The sequence below is a fragment of the Oratosquilla oratoria genome, chromosome 9 (genome assembly GCF_046742065.1).
Source record: "Oratosquilla oratoria isolate Oo_2021 chromosome 9, ASM4674206v1, whole genome shotgun sequence".
Lineage (NCBI taxonomy): Eukaryota > Metazoa > Arthropoda > Malacostraca > Stomatopoda > Squillidae > Oratosquilla > Oratosquilla oratoria.
In genome coordinates this window covers 41,646,432-41,670,682 of record NC_134785.1, presented here as the reverse complement: position 1 = coordinate 41,670,682, position 24,251 = coordinate 41,646,432, and the positions used below count along the sequence as shown (strand labels likewise).

At 40.8% G+C, this 24,251-nt stretch overlaps 1 protein-coding gene across 2 annotated transcripts in view; it reads left to right on the top strand.

Moving 5' to 3' along the window:
• Window positions 1-24,251, top strand: part of MED28 (mediator complex subunit 28) — a 90,276-nt gene that overhangs the window by 8,066 nt on the left and 57,959 nt on the right. For both annotated transcript variants that reach the window (XM_076190278.1, XM_076190277.1), the window contains 4 exons: window positions 4-152; window positions 874-986; window positions 5,586-5,711; window positions 6,798-7,080. In XM_076190278.1, the coding sequence (XP_076046393.1) occupies window positions 4-152; window positions 874-986; window positions 5,586-5,711; window positions 6,798-7,080 (671 nt within the window). The remainder of the gene's footprint in view (window positions 1-3; window positions 153-873; window positions 987-5,585; window positions 5,712-6,797; window positions 7,081-24,251) is intronic.

Below are 24,251 nucleotides of genomic sequence, written 5' to 3'. Positions count from 1 at the left end.
CAGAAATTGTTTGTTTGGTGCGCTTGGTGATCAGTTAGACGGAACACCTAACAATCACCACAAGCACCGGCAGGACGTAGTGCATTACATGCGCCAACATCGAGATGACTTTGAACCTTTTGTTGAAGATGATGTTCCCTTTGAACGACATTGTAAGTACTATGAAACAATTTGGAGTTAAGGTGTAGGTGTCATTTTATTTTTATTGCAAGTGGAAGTGCCTGCATTTGGTGCCACAACTCTGAGGGAAGTGGTGTCCTATTGTCTTCAGGAGACAAAGCCTCTATCTTCATTCAGTTTCATGGGGGATGCAGCTCATTTGGCTGCTAGTATCCTTGAATTGGTCGCAGAATCTTAGCTAAAAATTCTAAGTCAGTTTGTTGTCTTTTTTATATTACAGAGTTCCTACAGAGGGGAACCTGAGTGATTGATATTCTAGATAATAATTGTTGAAAAAAAAAAATGGAAATGAATGTAGTTATGGTTAGAGTGAGATGGCAGTGTTAAATTGGTGGGCTAATGTTTTGAGGTATCAATCAATCAATGATGGATTGAGGTATCATACAAAAACAAAACAATTCATAAGAACCACAGTAGACTATACTTCCACAACTTAGTTCCCAACAATCAGTAAGACAAACATAAACATATTACAGAATAAAGTATTAAGAATAATAACAGGATGCACCAAAACCACCGTGATAGAACACCTACATTCAGAAACAAAAATCTTCCCTGTATATCATATGAAAATGATAAGAACACAGTTCTATACTCAACCATATTCACCTATCTCATTATATCACAAACCAGTCAGTGCATAATTATGTCACATATAATCAATCAATTCTGATTAAGTACTTTGCCTTACAGTGAGTAACCTGGCTGAGTTGGGTACTTATGCTGGCAATGACTGCATTGTTGCCTTTGCTCGTCTGCAAGGTGTGATGGTTGTCATCCATCAACTTAATGCTCCACTTTGGCGGGTAAGTTTGGTAGTTTAGGTTGAAATCTTGTTAGTATGCAGTTATCAGACATATAATATCAGGAAATAAACAGTTGTTTAGGGAAAACTGTATATAATGTGATCTTTCTTATACTGTAATACATTGTCGTGATACATTTTCATTCCTATCTTGATAAATATTGTTAAGATGATTGATTGACATTGTCATCTTGATCAGGAATGTTTGCATTAAGCTGTGTGCATTATTTCTGTGGGTTGGAATGATATAAAGAATTATCATACACTTTAATTACATTGTCCATTTATGTATATTCCTTGTCATAAGCTTTCCCAACTACACTCAACAAACTGATATCTCTGAAACTACTACACTCACACTTGTCCCCTTTTCCCTTGTAAAGTGGAACTATACAGGCACTCCTCCAGGCCTCTGGCACTCTACCCTCTTTTAGACTAGCATTAAACCACCTCACCTGCCAGTCCACCATCACTGTATCTCCCTTTTTTAGACACTCCACATGACACCCATCGAACCCAGGTGCCTTAACTGTTCTCATCATTTTGATAACTGCTTTTACCTTATTCCTCATTCATCACTGTCATTTTCTTAGCGCTTCCCATTGCAACTATCTTTCCCTCCCATCTTCCTCTTACTGCCATCTCTTCCATTATTATCTCTCCATATACACCTTTTACCTTTTCTGCTTGATTCTCCTCTTCCTTTCTTAATTACCTTCCAAAACATCTTATTACTTTCAAAATCTTCTGTCATACTCTTACACCATTTCACATCTGCTCTCCTCTTTGCCTCCTTTATCTTAGGCTTTACTTCTCTTTTCTTTGTACCTCTCATATGATTTTCTCGTCCTATTTTGTAACCAATCTGTGAAAGCTCACTTCTCTTCTACAAACTTCCTTGCTTTCCTGTTTATTTTTAAGTTTACCATTCACATATCTATAGAATAGTTTGGGTTGATCTTTACATTTTTCTGTGGTGTATTCTTTGTAGTTTCTTTTTTCCTCTCAGTATACTTTTACTTATTCATTTCTATGGTTGGTCTATATTTGCCATTTTCCAGGTTTTTTATCTTTTCTCCATCTTTTTCAAGCTTTATCTCTGCTCCCTTTTGCCTCACTGCATCTTCTGTTGAACCAGCATTTAATGTACACCTCTTGTTTCTGTCTTGATACATATTTATTTACTCCTTCATTATAGATTTCCATCAATATCATCCATTTCTCTTCCACTTTTGTCTCTTCAATGTAGAATTGTTCCCAATTTGCATTTTGAAAGAATTTCTTAAGTTTCCCAATGTCTATTTTGTTGTACATCAATCTTCCTTTTCTGTATTTTTCATTCTCTCCATATATGTTTCTTCCTTTAGTTCAGCCACTATTAGTATGTGGTCACTTTTTCCAAATGGTGTCTTGTATTCAATTTTATCCACAATTTCAGTTTCTGTTGTAAATATTAAATCTAGTCTCAACTGTTCTTCATTACTTCTGTGTCTGGTATTTTCATTTACCCATTGTGTCATTGTTCTATGGTCATGTCAAGTAATACATTTCCCCATAGATTGTCTCCACCTTTCACTGTCATCTCTTCCCAACAGATTTCTTTGCAATTAAAATCTCCTATAAATATCAGGTTACTTACGTCCTTCAGTATCTCATTCAATGAACGTATTTAAGATGAAATGACTGAGAAGTATGGTAGGGGTTACTAGGTTGGATATAGTGAAACAAGGAGGTGAGAAGGAGAGCATGGTTGGAAAAGGAGTTTGGGGATAGGATTGATGAAAGAGTATTGAGATGGTTTGGACACATGGAAAGAATGAGTGAAGAAAGATTAGTAAAAGAGGTGTGGAAGGCAGAGATAGAAGGATTGAACATGAGGGAGTGACCAAGGGTAACATGGATGGATGGGGTAAAAGGGGCATTGGGAAAAAGGGGACTGTCTATTGAGGAAAGACAGGAAAAGACAGAAGATAGGATTGAATGGAGGATGGTTATGTATGGATGATGCTGTGATGGATGGAAGGGAGTTGGTGTTGGCTGGGGGCAAGGGAGTAAGTGTGGAGGATATTTTTATGCAGCCCAAAGGGATTTCTCCCGTCTTCTCTTTTTCTGCATTAGGGGTCAGAGAGGGGAGGGGTCGCTGATTAAATGAAGCGGCCTTGCTGTGGATGTGCTGTGTCTTGCTACACTGCTTCTGACCCAGGGCAGTGGGCGAGATGCAGAGATGACCAATCATCCAGGAGCCAAGATAAGAGGGAGGGAGGGGGTGAATGGGAATGGAATGGGTGGAGTGGATTTTATGCCTTTGTTTTTTGGCTATCTCCCTTGTAAGGGGGAAAAGCCTTTGGTATATGTATGTTTTTGTTACCTCCCTTGTAATAGGAAAAAGTCATTGGTATATGTAAGTATATACAGTGCTCGACAAAAGTTCGCGGCGCCTCAGCGAATCTAAACAAAAATGCACAAAAATGTAATTAATCATTATATTTATTGGATTTTTACTCACCTAATACTTGGTTGGGAGTCCTTTGCGCTTTAACACAGCCTCAAGACGACGTGGAAGTGAAGCAGCTAGGTTGTGGAGGGTTGTAGGCTCAAAATTATCCCAGATTTCCTGAATGGCTGCCTCGAGCTTGGGTATAGAGCTGACGTCTTTGCCTTGTAACCTCTTCTTTATAATGTGCCACAAATTTTCAATTGGGTTCAAATCAGGGCTATTACCTGGCCAGTCCTTTATAAAGTTCACTTCACAGTCGTTGAGCCAAGTAGTGATGGATTTAGCAGTGTGGCAGGGGGCACCGTCCTGCTGAAAAACTGTGGCACCTGTTTTTTCAAATGATTCAGGTAAATTTTCACACAGAAGCTCCAAGTACACGTTTTGGTTCACTTTTAAGTTCTTGGGTAACACTACTAATGACCCCAAGCCCTTGCCGCTGAAACAGCCCCACACCATTAAAGTATCAGGGAATTTGACAGTACCCTTGACGTACCGAGGGTCAAGCGGGTCACTTCCATGTCGCCGGTACACCTTTGCACCACGGTTACAGGTGACACTGAAGGTGGCCTTGTCAGACCACAAAACGTCAAGCCAGTCGTCCTCAGTCCAGTGAGAGTATTTCTTGGCAAATTCAATCCTTCTGGCTTTCTGCTTCTTGGTGACAAGTGGCTTAGCAACAGGCTGGTGACTCACGTACCCAGGCTCATGCACCCTTCGTGACACTGTCCTCACAGACACCTCACCAAACACCCCAGGGTTCTGTTCCTTCACTACCCTTGCTGTCTTACGAAGAGATGCCAGACAACACCACTCAGTTGCCACGTGGTTGTCATTGTGAGAGAGTGTCTGCGGTACATTTTTTTTTGGTAGCTCCAATCCTGTGACCTTACCATGGCCGATGCAGCTTATAGAAGCAAGCAGTTAATAGCCCAGATCATTGCTCTACGTGAATCAGGCAAGAAAACGAAGGAAATAAGTGAACAGTTAAGCTGTGCAAAGTCTACAGTGAGGAAGTGGTGTGCACGTGCAAGAGATTTGCCAGATGACATTTTGCCTGCTCACAAACCACGCTCAGGACGCCCTAGAAAGACTTCTACAAGGGCAGATACCATCATAAAATGAACTCTAGAGGCATCTCTTCGTAAGACAGCAAGGGTAGTGAAGGAACAGAACCCTGGGGTGTTTGGTGAGGTGTCTGTGAGGACAGTGTCACGAAGGGTGCATGAGCTTGGGTACGTGAGTCACCAGCCTGTTGCTAAGCCACTTGTCACCAAGAAGCAGAAAGCCAGAAGGATTGAATTTGCCAAGAAATACTCTCACTGGACTGAGGACGACTGGCTTGACGTTTTGTGGTCTGCCGAGGCCACCTTCAATGTCACCTGTAACCGTGGTGCAAAGGTGTACCGGCGACATGGAAGTGACCCACTTGACCCTCGGTACGTCAAGGGTACTGTCAAATTCCCTGATACTTTAATGGTGTGGGGCTGTTTCAGCGGCAAGGGCTTGGGGTCATTAGTAGTGTTACCCAAGAACTTAAAAGTGAACCAAAACGTGTACTTGGAGCTTCTGTGTGAAAATTTACCTGAATCATTTGAAAAAACAGGTGCCACAGTTTTTCAGCAGGACGGTGCCCCCTGCCACACTGCTAAATCCATCACTACTTGGCTCAACGACTGTGAAGTGAACTTTATAAAGGACTGGCCAGGTAATAGCCCTGATTTGAACCCAATTGAAAATTTGTGGCACATTATAAAGAAGAGGTTACAAGGCAAAGACGTCAGCTCTATACCCAAGCTCGAGGCAGCCATTCAGGAAATCTGGGATAATTTTGAGCCTACAACCCTCCACAACCTAGCTACTTCACTTCCACATCGTCTTGAGGCTGTGTTAAAGCGCAAAGGACTCCCAACCAAGTATTAGGTGAGTAAAAATCCAATAAATATAATGATTAATTACATTTTTGTGCATTTTTGTTTAGATTCGCTGAGGCGCTGCGAACTTTTGTCGAGCACTGTATGTACATTGTATATATATTATGTTGGTCTGTGGACGAATTCTGTAATTTTGAAAGAAAAATAAAAACATTCTCTTTTGATAAAACAGATCTCAGGTGTAGAAGGACAGAAGAATTTAAGAGAACTCCATATTTCTTATCACAACGGTGATCATTACAATAGCGTTCGGAGGATTGGAGACACATCCCATAGTCCAGCTAACATCAAGCTTGCTGTGAGTAGACTTACGATTTTTTTAGATAATAGATATCACCTTGAGTTTCATAGGCTAGAAACCTGCAGCCCTTCAACATCCAGCAGTGGTCCTCAGGTCCTTGTATAGCACTTAGTGACATAGGTTGAAAGGATGTCTGAGAGGAGAAAGTTGAGAGTAAATGTTGGTCAAAGTAAAGTGAGGAAATGTGAGAGTAAATGCAGGCAAAAGTTAGGTGATGAGATGTACAAGGAGTGAAGAAGGTGGCAAGTTGGTTGTGAGTTTGAAGGGTGAGAGGATAGAGGAAGTGGGGAGTTTTAAGTATTTGGGATCATGTGTGGTAATAAGTGGAGCAGTGAAAGTGAGGAGTCAACACCAGGAGCAGCTGAGTAGCTATGGCCAAAGCAATCACCTTTGCCCCATGTGGTTTAAGGACTATTGGGGCAGGTCATAAAAGTCACTGCTGGGAATTGGGGAGAAGTATGGGATTTGAATTTCAATTAAGCAAGTTTGAGAACACACTTCTGATTATGCCATCAGCATAGTGAAGTTGGATGTGAATTATAGAGTAACAGTTGCAAGTAAATGTGTGATGGCTTAATATATGTACCAATAGGTTTCTTTCCTCTTATCAAGGAGGTGGCTAGCCACCCCCACTCATCATCCATTACCCCCTCATCTTAGCTCCTTGTGGATGAAGGGTTATCCCTGTCCCCTGCCCACTGCATGGGTTAGAACCAATGCACCAAGACACGGCATAACCACAGCAGGGCCAAGCACTTCATTTACATGGCAACCTTCTCTCATGCGAAAATAGAGAAGACGATGAGAAATCCCTTTGGGCCAGTGGCTTAATGCTGTCATAATTCTGTGATTCCCAGAAAGGAATCTTCATATTGATAATATGAAAAAATTTCATGAAAAATTACCTCCTCCTCATATGGCACACAGGAATTATTTAGGTATATTTTGTATGAGGATGGGTTGTCAACCCTTACTATGTTAAAAGATCTACTAATGTTGAAAAAAATGTATCTATAATTTTTTTTTGCAAGGTATTCTTTGTAATTTCACAGTGCACATTTTTAACTTATATGTCTTTTAAAGGTCCTGGATTCTGGAAACGGTGCAAAAGATGGCAAAAAGAATAAGTCCAAATTGAAAGACGAGGAAGATGATGACGAAAGTGCACAAGAGTACTCCTGGTGTGGGGATGGTTATGATTTTTCTGAACCTGTGTATGAAGGACTTTCCAAAGCAGAACAGCAGGTCATGGATCAGACAGGCTGTGAAGACCTCAGATATATTCGCCAACAGCTGGAGCAGCATGATTATGCTGTACATGAGACAATTGACAGCATTCTAAACTACATTGTACATGACCACAAAGGTAAATGCACATATGGGGCACCCAGAAACATAGTGGCATCATCATAACTTTTATTGGTTTTGAGTTAAGCACGGATATATATAGAGGGGGCACGTGCCATCCACAACCCATGCTTAACTTGAAACCAGTAAAAGGGGCAGGAATGCTGCTATTTCTAGATGCCTCACACATGTTTTATTCTTAGAGATGTTGGCCCCATCATATACATACAAGTTTTCCCTTGCACTGTGATTTATTTTTATTTTTTTTTATTTTATGTTTCATAATGCTTTAAGGCCAGTGTCATGACCCACCTAAGTGCCAGGCTAGTCGTGACATGAAAAAAAAGTAAGGCTGTGTGCAGCTCATACGAGTGACAAAAGAGTTCAGGTGGGATAATTAAACTTCATTAAAATTAATTATTATTCATAGTAGTAAAATATGCACAACATAAATGAACATAGAATAAGAGAAAATAGCAATATACATCAAGCATCTAAATGTAAATAGATGTTACATGAATTATGAATGAGTACTAAATCAGTTACCAGGTTGTTTTAGTTTTCGCAGACTGTGTATGCTAAACCTGGAGTGGTGAACAGACAGTCTTGATTTATGTTATAGAAGACACTTTAATTGTCTATAACGGTCTTGATGTCTTGAACTAAATAAGTAATTTCCGGAGAGACCAATGTGCGATAACCTCAGGTAGTATGGGGGACACTCCTCTGGATGTTGGGGAACACTTAGATGATAGGTTGGTGTCTCGTAGTGGAGAAATAACAGAGAAAGACAGGGTGCATGTAGAGTTGTACTTAGCTTTAATTTAGTAGTAGCATAGAGATGTCCAAAATAATTTGGAAAAAACAAAGGCTTGCACTTTGCGTGGAGATTGCCAGTTCTTGGGTTCGGTATTTGAAGAATGTGTACTGCAGTTGTAGAGGTCCAAAGGACTTGTTTAGTTGAGTTGTCATAATTAACGAATGTAGACAAATTTCTATGTAGTGATCAGAGGAACCATGGGCGTCTGCTACTTTTCTTGTCTCCTCTCCCTCAGTTTTCTTTTTTGGTTCTTCTTTTCTTGTCTCTCAGCTTTCTCATACTTGGGTCTCCAATCTGGTTCACTGTAGTCACTCTTTGCCTGGTCTTATATAGCCCAGGAATTGGTGTTTATGTTTCCTAGATGTCAATATATACTTAAACTAGGTAGTTCAGCTAATTCAAACCAATGGGAAAGAATATGTTTTCGTGCCAAATTATGTAATGTTTTCTGAGCTTGGCATCATCTGACAGAACATATTCAAAACACACCCCACCAGACGAGTGTTGTGCAATGGTTTACTTTATAACATATATTTTGATATACACACATATATACATACATATACCAACAATACAAAAATTTAAGAGCAAACTAGATATGGAGAGATACAAAGATGGGACACCATGAGCATGGCTCCCCTTCCTGTAACATACAACTGGGTAAATACAACTACTTTTTCCTCCTTACAAGGGAGGTAGCCAAAAAACACTCTCACCCATTCTATCCCCACATACTCCACTCCCATTCACCACCCTCCCTCTTATCTAGGTTCCCCTGGATGATAGGTCATCCCTGCATCTTGCCCACAGCCCTGGGTCAGAAGGAATGTAGCAAGACATAGCACATCCACAGCAAGGCCACTTCATTTAATTGACAACCCCCTCCTCCATCCCCTCTTCATCCCCTAATGCAGAAAAAGAGAAAACGGGGAGAAATCCCTTTGTGCTGCATCAAAATATCATTTACACATACTCCATCCCCCACCCACTCCCTTCCATACATCACAGCATCATCCATACATAACCATTCTCCACTCATTCCTATCTTCTTTTTTCTCCCTTCCTCAATAGACATTCTCCTCTTTCCCAATGCCCCTTTTACCTCATCCATCCATCTCATTCTTGGTTGCCCCCTCATGTTCACTCCTTCCATCTCTGCCTTCCACACCTCATTTAATAATCTTTCTTCACTCATTCCTTCCATGTGTCCAAACCATCTCAATACTCTTTCAACAACCCTATCTCCCAACTCCCTACTTCAACTTCCTACGCAGACGACATAACAATCACATGCACACATCGTAACACAGACAAAGCTGCAGAAATAATCCAGCCATACCTTGATACACTCAACACATGGTTCATCACAAACAGACTCAAAATAGCTCCAACCAAATCTACAGCAACACTTCTCACCAACTGGACAATAGAACACAAATACATACCTCATCTCTACATCAACAACACTCTAATACCACACACAAACACACCGAAAATTCTTGGTGTAACATACGATACAGCCATGTCTTTCAAACAACACATCACAAACATAAAAAACAAATGCACACCTAGACTTAACGCACTTAAGTCGATCACTGGAACAACATTTGGACAAAACAAAGAAACTAATATAACAATATACAAACAATGCATACGCTCAGTGATGAATTATGCGAGTCCTGCTTGGGCTCCTAATCTCAGTGAGACACACCACAACACCCTTCAAATCATACAAAACAAAGCCCTAAAAACAATTACAGGCTGCACAAATACAACACCTACAGACCATTTACACCATGAAACAAAAGTCCTCAAAGTCAAGGACCACCTCGACATGAGAGGCACACAAACACTTGCAGCAGCCACCACAAACACATCACACCTGCTACACTACATAGCAGAACACCCACACACACCAAGAAACATTAAAACAACACCCAAAGACCTTTATTACGCACAAATACTCTCTTCTCTTCCTCCACAACCACCAAATACCAGCCTCCAGAAACATATTCATAATCATATCACTCACCGCTCCATTAACACACTGAAAGACAACACACTGATGCATGCCAGACCCCCTGATATCCACCCTTCTGAATCCTCTCTCCCACGAAAGGACAGAGTCCACTTGGCCAGACTGCGATGCGGCCACCACCCAGCACTTCTAAGCTACCAGAAGAGGCTGGATGACCGCATTGTGAACAGCTGCCCAGGATGTAACACTTCACCCCATACCATACAACACATAATGGAAGACTGCATTATACACAATCATGCATGCAAACAACACAACATACACTCTATAAAGGATTTGTGGGAAAACACAGTTTCGGCTGTGGCATTCCTTGGGGAGACGGGAGTGCTCGGACAGACAATCTAGGGAACGACAACAACAACAACAACAACTCCCTTTCCACTCCTGCTCTCCTACTAGTTGCTTCTCATTCTATCCAACCCAGTAACCCCTACCATACTTTGCAGTCATTTCATCTCAAACACATTCAAACTCCTCCTCTCTTCCTCCTGTATGTTCCGTGTTTCTGCCCCATACAGTCAGCACAATCACTCCTTCATATAATCTTCTTTTAGCATCCATTCCCAAATGTCTATTTCTCATTACACTTTTTAATCCTCCAAGGCATTTATTCGCTTCTCTCAATCTACATTTTACCTCCACAACTCCCTTTCCCACCACATTTGCACCCAAGTATCAAAAACTGTCCACTTCTTCCAGTCTCACTCCCTTAATACTCACTTCCAATTTGCTGCCACATTCTCCCATTGTACATCTCATCACCTTACTTTTATATACATACATATACCTGGAGGACTGGAGGAGTGCCTGTGTAGTTTCACTTTACAAGGGAAAAGGGGACAAGTGTGAATGTAGTAGTTTCATAGGGATCAGCTTGTTTAGTGTAGATGGGAAGGCTTATGGGGTCTTGATTGAGAAGATTAGAAGAGGAACAGAGGGAGTAATTGGTGAGGAACAGTGTGAGTTTAGGACGGGTAGGGGTTGTGTAGATCAGATTTTTGTGGTAAGACATGTGAGAAAGCTATAGGGAAAGGTAAGGATGTTTTTTTGGCTTTTATGGATCTGGAAAATACTTATGACAGGGTAGACAGGAAGGCACTGTGGGAGGTATTGCAGATATATGGGATAGGAGGAAAGCTTTTAAGAGCAGTCAAGGGTTTACAAGAGTAGTAGAGCTTGTGTTAGGATTAGAAATAGAGAAAGTGATTTGAGGTGAAGATGGAACTTTGTCAGGGATGTGTCATGTTGCCCTGGCTGATCAATTTATATATGGATGGGTTGGTGTGAGAGGTAAATGCAAGGGTAGTGGGTCAGGGATTGGAGATGGTTAAAGAAAATAGAGAAAAGTGGGAGATAAGCCATTTGTTGTTTGCTGATGACACTACTTGTAGCAGAATGAGAGGAGGTATTAAGGAAGTTAGTGACTGAATTTGGGAAGGTGTAGGAAAAAAGGAAGTTGAAGATAAATGTGAGTAAAAGTAAGTTGATGAGATGTACAAGGGGAGAAAGTGGTAGCAGACTGGAAGTGAGTATTAACCTCTTCACTCCGGGGCACATCGCACGTATTATAAAAAATAAAGTCAGTGCTCAATCGTTCATTCTCTTTCAACCGTGAATTTTGATAGCCATAGAAAATATGATGAAGCCAGTTTAGAGAGAATGGAGGTTACATAGGTACGACTACAATAAATATAATCAAGACACCGACATCGGCATCATCGCGTACCCACTTGCTCCTCATGACGCCTACGTAGGCGTCACCGTATGGAAGTGGTTAAGGGAGTACGCGACACCTGGGGGGGGGGGGTGAATTTGGTCAAGACATAGCATTTTTCAAAACTGTGTTCAAAATGTTCATATACCATTTAGAAATTAATCCCGACAAATAATTTTCCAGCCGCGCGCAATTTTAAGGTCTTGGGCGGGGTTTAAATGGACGGAGTTAAAGGCGCAACCCACACTAGAGGGAGGCATGCCACTTAGGACCTTCAGGCACATGGAATAACGTTGAAATTCAATTAAATTTACACTCGCCCAATGCTTCAAAGACCAGTACGAGGGTGGAGGGGAAGGGAGGAAGGTGGAGGGATAACTCTTGCCAACTTTGAGCTCAGCTGGACGTCAGTTACCTGCTAGCTTTGAAAGGGAGAGTATGCATGTCTCATGAGCTCTCCTGGCAATATATTACCTTAGCTAGTACATATTACTCATTAGTACAGTCATCATGGGTAGCAAAAAGAACATCTACAATGACAAAAAAAAAACAGTTAACGATGGCAAACAGTCAAAGACGACTAGCCAAGACCTACCTCTCATTCCACCACCACCCTCACTTCCACTTCTCTCAACACCTGTAGCCAGGTCTACACCATCAAGTACTTCATTCATCTCGAATACAGCAAGAAAATTAGATATTAGTTCTGAAATTGTACAGAGGGGAGATAAAAATGAACGTGAACTTATGATTGTGGAGAAGAGCAGTTTTTTGCAGTGGATAAATTCGCTTGTTGTTGTTGTTGTCGTTCCCTAGACTGTCTGTCTGAGCAGTCCCGTCTCTCCAAGGAATGCCACAGCTGAAACTGGGTTTTCTCACAAATCCTTTATAGGGTGTATGTTAGATGCCAGTGTGGTGAGAAAATGTATGTTAACCCCTTCCATACGGTGCCGCACACGTAGGCGTCATGGGGAGCGAGTGTATTCGCGAGGCTGCCATATCGGCGTCTTGATTATATTTATTGTAGTCGCCCCTCCATAATGACATTCTTTCTAATTCTTTTGTAATCGCATTTTCTATGGTTATCAAAATTCACGGGTGAAGAGAGAACGATCGATATAAGTGGTGACTATATTTTATGATGCGAGTATTATTACGACACGTCGTACGGCTGGCATTGGCTGCTGCCACCGAGATCTAAGTCCATGACGCCTACGTGTGCGGCACCGTATGGAAGGGGTTAAAGTGATAGGAGAATGTGGAATGGTGAAGACATTTCAGGCAGAATGTAAGTTGTGCTCTGAAAAGAGCAAATGGTGCACTTCACCAGGCGGTGGAAATGAAAGTTATGAAGTACATAACAGAGCTGTGCAGGCCGGCTTACACTGTGGGGATGGTTATGTTGCAGTACAGAAAATGTGCATGGCAATGAACATGAAAATGACACATCACAAGATGTTTAGTAAACTTAGCCATCATATTATAGAAACCATCATCAAGAAACATGAGGAACTCCTGGAAAAAAGAAGGGAACATGTACATGCAGCATTAGAAAAGGAAGACCCAACTTTACCGGAAGTAAAAGAAGTGAGAAATAGAGTGAGAATTGAGGTGGTGAGGAGGAGAATGGGGGTGGAACGGGAGTTGGGAGATAGGGTTGATGGAAGAGTATTAGGATGGTTTGGACATATGGAAAGAATGAGTGAAGAAAGATTAGTATAAGAGGTGTGGAAGGCAGAGGTGAAAGGATTGAACATGAGGGGGCAATCAAGGATGAGATGGATGGATGGGGTAAAAGGGGCATTTGGAAAGAGGGGAATATCTGTTGAGGAAGGACAGAAGATAGAGGTGAATGGAGAATGGCTGTGTATGGATGATGCTGTGATGCATGAGGGGAATTGGGTGGGGGATGGGGGTGAGGGTGTATGTGTGAGAAATAAATTGATGCAGCCCGAAGGGATTTCTTCTTTTCTGCATGAGGGCATGGAGAGGGTTGGTTGCTGATTTAATGAAGTGGCCTTGCTGTGGATGTGCTGTGTCTTATGACATTGCTTCTGACCCAGGACAGTGGGCAAGATGAAGGGATGACCCGTCATCCAGGAGGTGCCAAGATAAGAGGGAGAGGAGTGGAGTATGTTGGGGATGGAATGGCTGGGAGTGGTTGTTATGCCTTTGTTTTTTGGCTACCTCTCTTGTAAGGGAAAAAAAACTTTGGTATATATATATATATATATATATATATATATGTATGTATGTATGTATGTATGTATGTATGTACATATACCAAAGGCTTTTTCCCTCTTACAAGAGAGGTAGCCAAAAAACCAAGGAAAAAACCACTCCCACCTACTCCATCCCCACGTACTTCATTCCCATCCACCTCCCCTCCCTCCCTCTTATCTTGACTTCTCCTGGATGATGGGTCATTCCATCTTGCCCACTGTCCTGGGTCAAAAGCAGTGTCACAATACACAGCACATCCACAGCAAGGCTGCTTCATTAAACTGGTGACCCTCCTCTCCATCCCCTCACGCAGAAATGGAGAAGATGGGGAGAAATCCCTTTGAGCTGTGTCAATTAATTTTTCACACATTTATCTTCAACTTCCTTCTTTCACACACCTTCCCAAACTCCATCATTAACTTCCTTAATCCTTCCTCTGATCCTGCCACAAGCAGTGTCATCAAACAACAACTGGCTTATCTCCCACTTTTTTCATTTTCTTTAAATGTGAAGGAGGATAGGTAGGGAAAGGTAGTTGCATTGGGAAGCACTAAGAAATGACAGTGATGAGTGAGGAAAATGGAGGAGAAATAAGGAAAGATGAGGTGAAAGCAGTTATTTAGATGAGGGCAGGCAGGGCACCTGGGTTAGATGGATGTCATGCAGAATGTCTAAAAAAGGGAGATACAGTGAAGGTGGACTGGCTGGTGAGGTTATTTAATATTTGTTTAAGAGAGGGTAGAGTGCCAGAGGACTGCAGGAATGTCTGTATAGTTTCACTTTCCAAGGGAAAAAGAGACAAGTGTGAGTGTAGTATTTTCAGAGGCATCATTTTGAATGTAGATGGGAAGGCTTATGAGAGGATTTTGATTGAGAGGATTAGGAGAGGAACAGTGTGGGTTTGGGACAGGTAGGGGTTGTGTGGATTAGATTTTTGTGGTAAGACAGGTATGTGAGAAAGCTTAAAGAAAGGGTAAGGATGTTTTTTAGGCCTTCATAGACTAGGAAAAGGCATATGACAGGGTAGACAGGAAGGCACTGTGGGATGTATTACAGATATTTGGGATAGGAGGAAAGCTGATGTAGTGATGCTATTGTGAGAAGAGAAAGAGGTTTGGTCAGTTCGTCTCTTTCATTTGTAAGGTAAAACTGAACTGATTGTACATGCAGCCAGGAGCTGATATATATATATATGGTGTGGGGAGTCACCTGTGGTGTGTAATTACATAATTGCACTGGATTAGGTTAGGTTGGGTCAAGCAGGGTTGTACTGTCATAGGAGCATGAGGTCTAGCCATGTGGGTGACAATGTGTGCTTCACGGTACATGGTTGTTGTGGTTTGTAGAATACTCCCCTCTTAAAATGGCCTTGGCTTAAGAGGCATTCCGCATGTGAGGGTGCCCCAGGTGGCTTGATGAACATTGGGCATAGGAATGTCTAGTGTCGATGGTGGTAGCTGTGGTTAATTGTGATTCAGTTTGCTGTGGAGTCATGATGAGCCATCTCAGCTAGAGACATGATGAGGTTGCCCCAGATAGCTTTGGTGAGTGTTGGGCGTGAGATGTCTAGCGTCGGTGGCGGTGCAATTTGGAGGGTAGTCGAGGTGGGATTGGTTGTGCAGACCAGATGGCTGTTTGTGATGTTGACCAGTAACCTGTAATGAATAGGAAAGTCTGCACTGAGGAGAGGCATCCTGATGTCTGCCAGGTTGAAGCTCCAGGAGTTGTGGCAACTTCCAAAGGGGAGAGGCAGGTCTGCAGTGTGCCAGACCATGGTGGTTCAGTGTCGTTGTTGTTGGTGCTTGTAGGCTGGCGCTGCTCTGCTGCTGTGGCGATGATTTTGTCCTTGACATTGCCAAGGACAGATCAGAAGGGTGCTAGGAGGCGCTGGAGCCACATCTGATGGAGCATGTCAATCCTCCTGCTGGTTCTGTTGGCTGTGGGTAGGAGGCAGGCGATGGATGGCATCTTGATGTATGCTGCACTTGGTTTAACCCCTTCCATACGGTGCCGCACACGTAGGCGTCATGGACTTAGATCTCGGTGGCAGCAGCCAATGCCAGCCGTACGACGTGTCGTAATAATACTCGCATCATAAAATATAGTCACCGCTTATATCTATCGTTCTCTCTTCACCCGTGAATTTTGATAGCCATAGAAAATGTGATTACAAAAGAATTAGAAAGAATGTCATTATGGAGGGGCGACTACAATAAATATAATCAAGACGCCGATATGGCAGCCTCGCGAATACACTCGCTCCCCATGACGCCTACGTGTGCGGCACCGTATGGAAGGGGTTAATGTCCCCCAGTAGCCGTTGGGAGAGGTGTAGTGGTGGTGTAGGCAGCAGCAATGGGAGACGGGTCCATGGTCCTCACTTGTGTCACCAGTGTAGCGATGCTACTGTGAGTAGAGAAAGAGGTTTGGTGGGTTTGTCTCCTTTATTTGTAAGGGAAAACTGATTGTACATGTGGCTAGGAGCCAATATATATACGGTGTGGGTAGTCACCCATGGTATGTAATTACATAATTGCACTAGATTAGGTTAGGTCGGGTCAAGCAGGGTCGTACTGTCATAGGAGCATCAAGTCTAGCCATGTATTTATCTACCTAGTTGTATTTACCTAGTTGTATCTTACGGGAAGGGGAGCAACGCTCGTGGTGTCCTGTCTCTGTATCTCACCATGTCTAATTTGTCCTTAAATTCGTGTGTTGTTTTGTACACACCATTGTTTTGTCAAGTATGTTTCATACATCCACCACTCTGTGGGGAAAGCTGTTCTTTTTCAGATCTCTTCTATAACTGTCCTTTTTGAGCTTCCTTCCATGTCTTGTGATGATTACTCCCAGATCTTTTTCAGATTCCACTTTCTTTACTTCCTTTGCACCAATTTTATATTGTCCTGATATCCATTATGCTACATTTCTTAGTGTTGAAGTCTACTTCCCACCTCTTACTCCATTCCCAAACCCTGTTCAGATCTCTCTGCAGTGAGTCACAGTCCATTTCAGTACTCACTTTCTTTAACAGTTTTATATCACCTGCAAAGAAGCTTATTTAACATTCCACAACCTCATCCATGTCATTCACATAAATAGCAAGCATTATTGGAGCCAATAACTAATCCTTGTGGAACTCCACTAATCACCTCCTCCCAAGTAGAACTTTTCTCTCTAGGCACTACCCTCATTTTTCTTCCATGCAAAAAGTCCTCCATCCATTTCAGTAGTTTAGCTTGTATCTTTCCTGTAGTTTCCAGTTTTCTTAATAGTTTTTTGTGAGGGACTTTGTCAAAAAAAAATTGTAGTTCTAGGAAGGCACAATCAGCCCATCCATCCCTTTCCTGTATTATATCCAGTAGTCATGAGTAAAAACAGATCAAATTTGTGGTACATGATCTTCCCTGTCTAAAACTGAATTGTCTCAGATTTAGTGTATTGTTCTCCAGATGTTTTATCCATTTACTTTTTAAAACTTTTTCATAAATTTTAGCTAATGTGCTTGTAAGGGAAACCAGTCTGTAATTTGTTGGGTCTTCCCTATTTGGTACTATATTACCATTTTTCCAGTCATATGGTATTTTTTTCTATTAGTTCTTCTTTACATTCTTTTAAGTATCCAGTTTGCTATTCCATCTGGGCTGTGTGATATTCTGACATCAAGGTTCATTATTTGGTCCATTATTTCTTTCTGTGATATTGTTATTTCACTCATGGGGGGAATTTACTTCCCTTCCTTCATCCCAAGGTTTTACATTTTCTCTAGTGAAAACTGACTTCAGCCATTTCTGTATCCTTTGTGTATTCCATATTTCCTTGGCATAGTTTCACTATTTCCTGTTTGTATTTTAGTTTACCATTTACATATCTATAGAATAGTTTTGGTTTATGCTTACATTTTTCTATTATGTCTTTTTCATAGTTTTTTTTTTTTTTTTTTTTTTTTTCCTGCATATTTTTACATATTCCTTTAATTAATATATATTAGCTACTTTCTAGGTTTTTTGTCTTTTCTTCTTTTTTTCCAAGCTTTATCTTTTGCTTCACTGCACTTTCTGTTAGATTAGCATTTAATATATACTTTTTCTTGTTTGTGTTTTGGGACATATTTAGCCATTCCTTCTTTATAGATTTTCATCAGAATCATCCATTATTCTTTCACTTGTATTTCTTCATTATAGAATTTTTTCCAGTATGCTTTAAGAAAAATTTCCCTAAGTTTCTCAAAGTCTGTTTTCTATACATCAGTCTTTCTTTTCTGTGTTTCTCATTTCTCTCTATATATCCTCCTTTATCTCTATCTCAATTAGTATATGGTCACTCTTTGCATTTGGTGTCTCGTACTCCAAAATGATGTGTGGCTCTGGTCCACAGGGGCACCCCATATAGACCCTGAAGTATCAGCTACAATCTACTGAGCAGCTTTAACCCACAATAACGTGCAGCCAGTACCCCAGATGGGGAATTTTTTCCACAAGTGACAATAAGAACATTAATGATAATACACAACACATCATATTCATGCAAGGCATGCCTTAAGAATACAAACAAGAGACTTTATTTCTGCAAGGGCATGACACAGCACAACCACAGGATTCAATTCATGCTAAAGATGTGACACCCCCACCCTTTTAAGTTGATTCTTGGTAGGGAATCGGCAAGGATATTATCTGATCCTTTTACGTTATGTATGTGGAGAGTGTAGGATTTTAAAAGGAGACTCTATCTGGTGAGTCTTGGTTAGATTTAGAAATGGAGAGTTTGCTTAGGAAAAGTAAAGGGTTGTGATCTGTATGTAAATGAATGGGTCTGGTAGAGGTTAGTTTGATGCCATGCATTACATCTATGTTTTGCCTCAGAACATCAGAAAATAACTGTGGGTAATCTTGAACTAATCTTACAATATCTTGCTCTTTATTGTAGCCTAAGTATTCTACTTTTTTCTCCAAGTTCATCAAAGCTGTAGAGTTCTACAATGGTAGATCAGGATGGGGCAAGTAGTATTCACTTGTGTCTTCCTTTATTACATTAGTAAAGATGGCTTTGTTGGAATGAATTTCAATGAGTTTATATGGCATTTCTTTCGCCTCTCTTGAGTTTCTATAATATAATTTACAGGGTTTACTTTCTCCTTGATGGTGTATGGTCCTTGAAACCTACTCTGAAGAGAATCTCCTGGTATAGGTAGATATAGGAGGACTTCATCACCTGGATGAAACTCTCTTTTGTCTTTTTATCATACTTTCTCTTCATCTTCTCTTGAGCCTGAGTAAAATTTTTCTTGGCTAAGTTCCAAGCTGTCTTTAATCTTTCTAACATTCTCTCTACATGTACAGTGGTTGAGACAGAGGAATCAAGAGTAAGCCAACTATCTTTCAATACTTTAAGGGGTCCTCTGACTTCATGACCAAAAATGAGTTCGGCTGGACTATAGCCTGTACTGTCTTGTTTGGTGGATCTGGCTGCAAATAGTAATAAAGGTAATCCTTCTTCCCAGTCAGGACCGTTTTCTAAAACATACTTTCTGAGCATAGACTTTAGTGTGCCATGGAATCGTTCTAATGCACCTTGTGATTGAGGGTGGTAAGGGGTAGAGAGTGTGTGATGCACACCTGATCCTTACAAGCTTTGTTCAAACTTGTTTGATATAATATTTGTGCCTTGGTCACTTTGTATCTCTTTAGGGAACCCCATAAAAGAAAAATAATGAATTCCTTCACGAATGTTTCTCAGTGGAATTGCTTTTGGGAATCTGGTACTGAGACACATGATTGTCAACAAAAATTTGTGTCCTTTCTTTGAAGAAGGTAAAGGTCCTATGCAATCTATGATGATTTTGGAGAAGGGTTCTCCAATAGCAGGATTGGGCTGTAAGGGTGGTTTGCCTACCATCTGATATGTTTGACATTGTTTGCTGTAATGTGATACATCTTTTCTGATATGAGGCCAATGAAAATGTCTCGTGATGTGTGCCAATGTTTTTCAGACTCCTTGGTGACTTGCCAAAGGAATATTATGGGCCAACTGCAGGAGTTGTGACCTCATGCATGTGAGGATAACAATTTGATGCCTGGCTTACCAAAAGTGGTTCAGAGGGACATTAGGCGCTAACCATTTGCACATTAGAATACTTTGTTCAAGGTAATAACATCAAGATAATGTCTTGGATTGTGTTTTGGTCACACATTGATCCCAAAGGGGAGAAAGGGTTTCATCCTCTTTCTTGCCTTTAATCAATGATTCCCTAGTCACAGTAGAAAAGGAAGTATTTGGAGTGGAAGTAGCATTGCAGTTTTCCAGGAAGAGCATATCAATAGCCAAGGATCCAATGCCCTCAGCACATGTGCTGTTTGTGTCGTGAACATTTTGTACAGCATTTTGTTTTCTGGTTTGAGACCTAGTTACAGCACATACAAGCTAAATGGATGGATCTTCTAGTGAAGTCTCATCAATAATTGGGTCATTAGTGACAATATAGGAATTTACCATACTACCAGCTAGGTCATTTCATAGTAGCAGTTGAATGCCAACCACTGGCATGTCATCAGTTGCAGCTACAACTACATCTCTCTTCACTATGTCAGTCTTTAAGTCCACTTTGTGAAGTGGGAGTTTTCTAATTGCTACTATGGTATCTATAATGACATCCTGATTCAAATAAGGAATTTGGTAATGTATTGGCCAAGAGGAGGGTTTGAATGGCCCCAGTATCTCTAAAGACGGAGATGGGTTTTGACTCTGTATTACAGAAATTAGATATTGTTCCTTTCATTACAAAAGGAGCAAAATGGGGGTCTAGTATGGTTTTCAGTTCAGTTGGTAAATTATGGAATAGGATAAGAGTTGAAGATTGTCTTAGTTTGTGATGAGGAAGTGGGTTAGGACATACTTTGGAAGGATGATTTAATCTGAATTGGTCCTAGCTGGGTTACAATAACTAGTTGAACTGGAGGAATTACTTGAAACAAGCCTTTTCCTACATTCTGAGAAACTATGTCCAACTTTGTGGCAATAACTGGAAGTCACAGTCAGACTGCAGGAATTATGTCTGGGATAGGTTGTTTGATAATACCTGTCATCATGAAAGTGTCTTTTAATTCTCATTTGGGAGGATTGTGTTGGCTCTGAGTTATTTTGATGTCATAGTAAGTTTTGTGTCAGGTCTTTTCTTGTAATGAGTGAGTATATATTCATCCTCCATTTTGGCAGCTGTAGCTAGATCAGAAAGATTTCTTTCCTCAAGATAAATCCTAAGATCTTGATATAATTGTTTCTTAAATTGTTCTAGCCACATTCCTTCTCTTAATTTAACAAATGAGTTTGTGTTTGTGGTTTTAAGCCACCTATCTCCATAACTATCATTTGTGCACTAAATTTTACATATGTATCTTGTGAAGACTTTTTGAAATTTCTGAACTTTAACCTCTGGGCCTCCGGCATAATTTCGTATGCTGCTAGGTAGGAGTGTGCTGATTCCATTTTTTTGCCGATCCCGATGCCAATGCCGATTCCTATTCACTCTTAGTTGCTGAGGCCGATAGCGATGCTGATTCCTATTCATTCATAGTTGCCGATGCCAATGTTGATTCCATTTTATATAATTACGGTATATCAGTTGTTAATATAAAGTAATTAAACTATGATTTTTACATACATATACCAAAGGCTCTTTTCCCCCTTACATGGGAGGCAGCCAAAAGACAAAGGCATAGAAATCACTCCCACCCATTCCATCACCAACATACTCCATCCCCTTCTACCTTCTTCCCTCCCTCTTATCTTGGCACCTCCTGGATGACAGGTCATCCCTGCATCTTGTCCACTGGCCTGGGTCAGAAGCAGTGTCACAAGACACAGCACATCCACAGCAAGGCCGCTTCATTAAATTGGTGACCCTCCCTCTCCGTCCCCTCAAGCAGAAAAGGAGAAGATAGGGAGAAATCCCTTCAGGCTGTGTCAATTTATTTCTCATACATACTCCCTCACCCCCCCACCCACTCACCCTCATGCATACACCACCTTTCTCCATTCACCCCTATCTTCTGTCCTCTCCCATCCTTCCTCAACAGACATTCCCCTCTTTCCTAATGCCCCTTTTACCCCATCCATCCATCTCATCCTAGGTCACCCCCTCATGTTCAATCTTTCCACCTCTGCCTTCCACACCTCTTTTACTAGTCTTTCTTCACTCATTCTTTCCATGTGTCCAAACTATCTCAATACTCTTTCATCAACCCTATTTCCCAACTCCCTTTCCATCCCTATTCTCCTCTTCACCTCATTTCTCACTCTATCTAGCCTAGTAACCCCTATCATACATCTCAGGCATTTTATCTCAAACACATCTAGACCTACGAAAGGCATTTGACAAAGTACCACACAAGAAATTAATAAGAAAATTAGAATCAATAGGTGGCATCACAGGTAAACTATTAGAATGGATGGAAGACTTCCTGACTGGGAGAAAAATGATGATAGTAGAGACAAATACTTGAAATGGGAAGAAATGATAAGTGGTGTTCCACAAGGGTTGGTGCTGGCTCCAATCATGTTTACCTTAGACATAAATGACATGGATGAAGGAGTTGAATGTTATATGAATATCTTCACAGATGACGCAAGAATATTAAAGAAAGTAAAAACAGAAGAGGACTGTGATTCATTACAATCAGACATGGACAAAATCTGGAAATGGGCTCAAAAGTGGGAAGTGAACTTCAATATCAAGAAGTGTTGCATAATGGAGTTTGGAAAAAGTAAAAACAGAATTTCAAAAAATATATAAAATTGGTGAAGAAGAAATCAAAAAAGTGCACTTGGAAAGGGACCTTGGAGTAATAATCATCAAAGACATGACACCAGATAAATATATAAACAAAATAGTTGGAGAAACCTTCAACCTAATGAAAGTGGCATTTGATTACTTGGATGAAGAAATGATTTAAAAAATATTAGCTACATTGATTAGACCAAAACTGGAATACGCAGCGACACTATGGACACCCAGTACTAAAAAGAATATAAGGAAACTAGAAAGAATAAAGAGAGCAATGACAAAGTTGGCACCAGCACTTTCCAAATTAACATACAAAGAAAGATTATTGAAATTGGAACTACCAACACTGGAGCAGAGAAGAGAAAGAGGTGATCTACTGACTATATTTAGAATCATGAAAGGAATGGAAATCCTTGATAGGAATGATTTACTAAAAAATGACAATGGAAAAACAAGAGGTCATGAAAAGAAACTCAAAAAGGATAACTATAGAAGAGATTGGAAAAAGAATAGCTTCCCACACAGAGTGCTGGATATCTGGAATAACTTAGATAAAGAAACAGTGTGTGCAAATACTATTCAAGATTTTAAGAAAAAACTTGATGCTGAAAGATACAAAGACGGGTCACCACGAGCATAGCTCCTTTCCCATGTAATACAACTAGGTAAATACATTCAAACTCCTTCTCTCTTCCTCTGTTATGTTCCATGTTTCTGCCCCGTACAGTGCTGTCAGCACAATCACTCCTTCATACAATCTCTTCTTAGCATCCATTCCCAAATGTCTATTTCTCATTATACTTTTTAATCCCCCAAGGCATTTACTCACTTCTCTCAATCAACATTCTACCTCCACCCACACTCCTCCCTTTCCTGCTACATTTGCACCCAAGTATTTAAAACTATGCCACTTTCTCCCCTTGTACATCTCATCACCTTACTTTTACCCACATTTATCTTCAACTTCCTTCTTTCACACACCTTCCCGAACTCTGTCACTAACTTCCTCAATCCCTTCACTTATCTTGCTACAAGTGGAGTGTCATCAGCAAACAACAACTGGCCCATCTCCCACTTTTCTCCATTTTCTTTAACCATCTCCAATCCCTGATCCACTACCCTTGCATTCACCCCTCACACCACCCCATCCATGTAGAAATTAAACAGCCGGGGCGACATGACACATCCCTAACGAAGATCCCACCTTTATTTTTTTTTTACATGGTTTTTACTTTTTTACTTGGTTTTTACTTTTTTACTTGACTTTTACTTGCATTATAATCTATGTAGATTTACACACGCCAATTGTTGAGCTGTTGGAGGCTAATGATTGAATGAACTTAACGAAGTGCTTATTGGTTGACCATTTTATGATTATCAATGTGTGATTGTATTATTTTCTATTGGTTGAAAAAGAGGTTAAAAATTACCTTTTTCATAGATTTTGATGTAACTATTAACTTCAAGTAACTTGAAACGTGTAATACATATACATATACCAAAGGCTTTTTCCCTCTTACACGGGGGGTAGCCAAAAAGAAAAATGCATAGAAACCACTCCCACCCATTCCATTCCCTACATATTCCACTCCCCTCCACCCTCCTCCCTCCCTCTT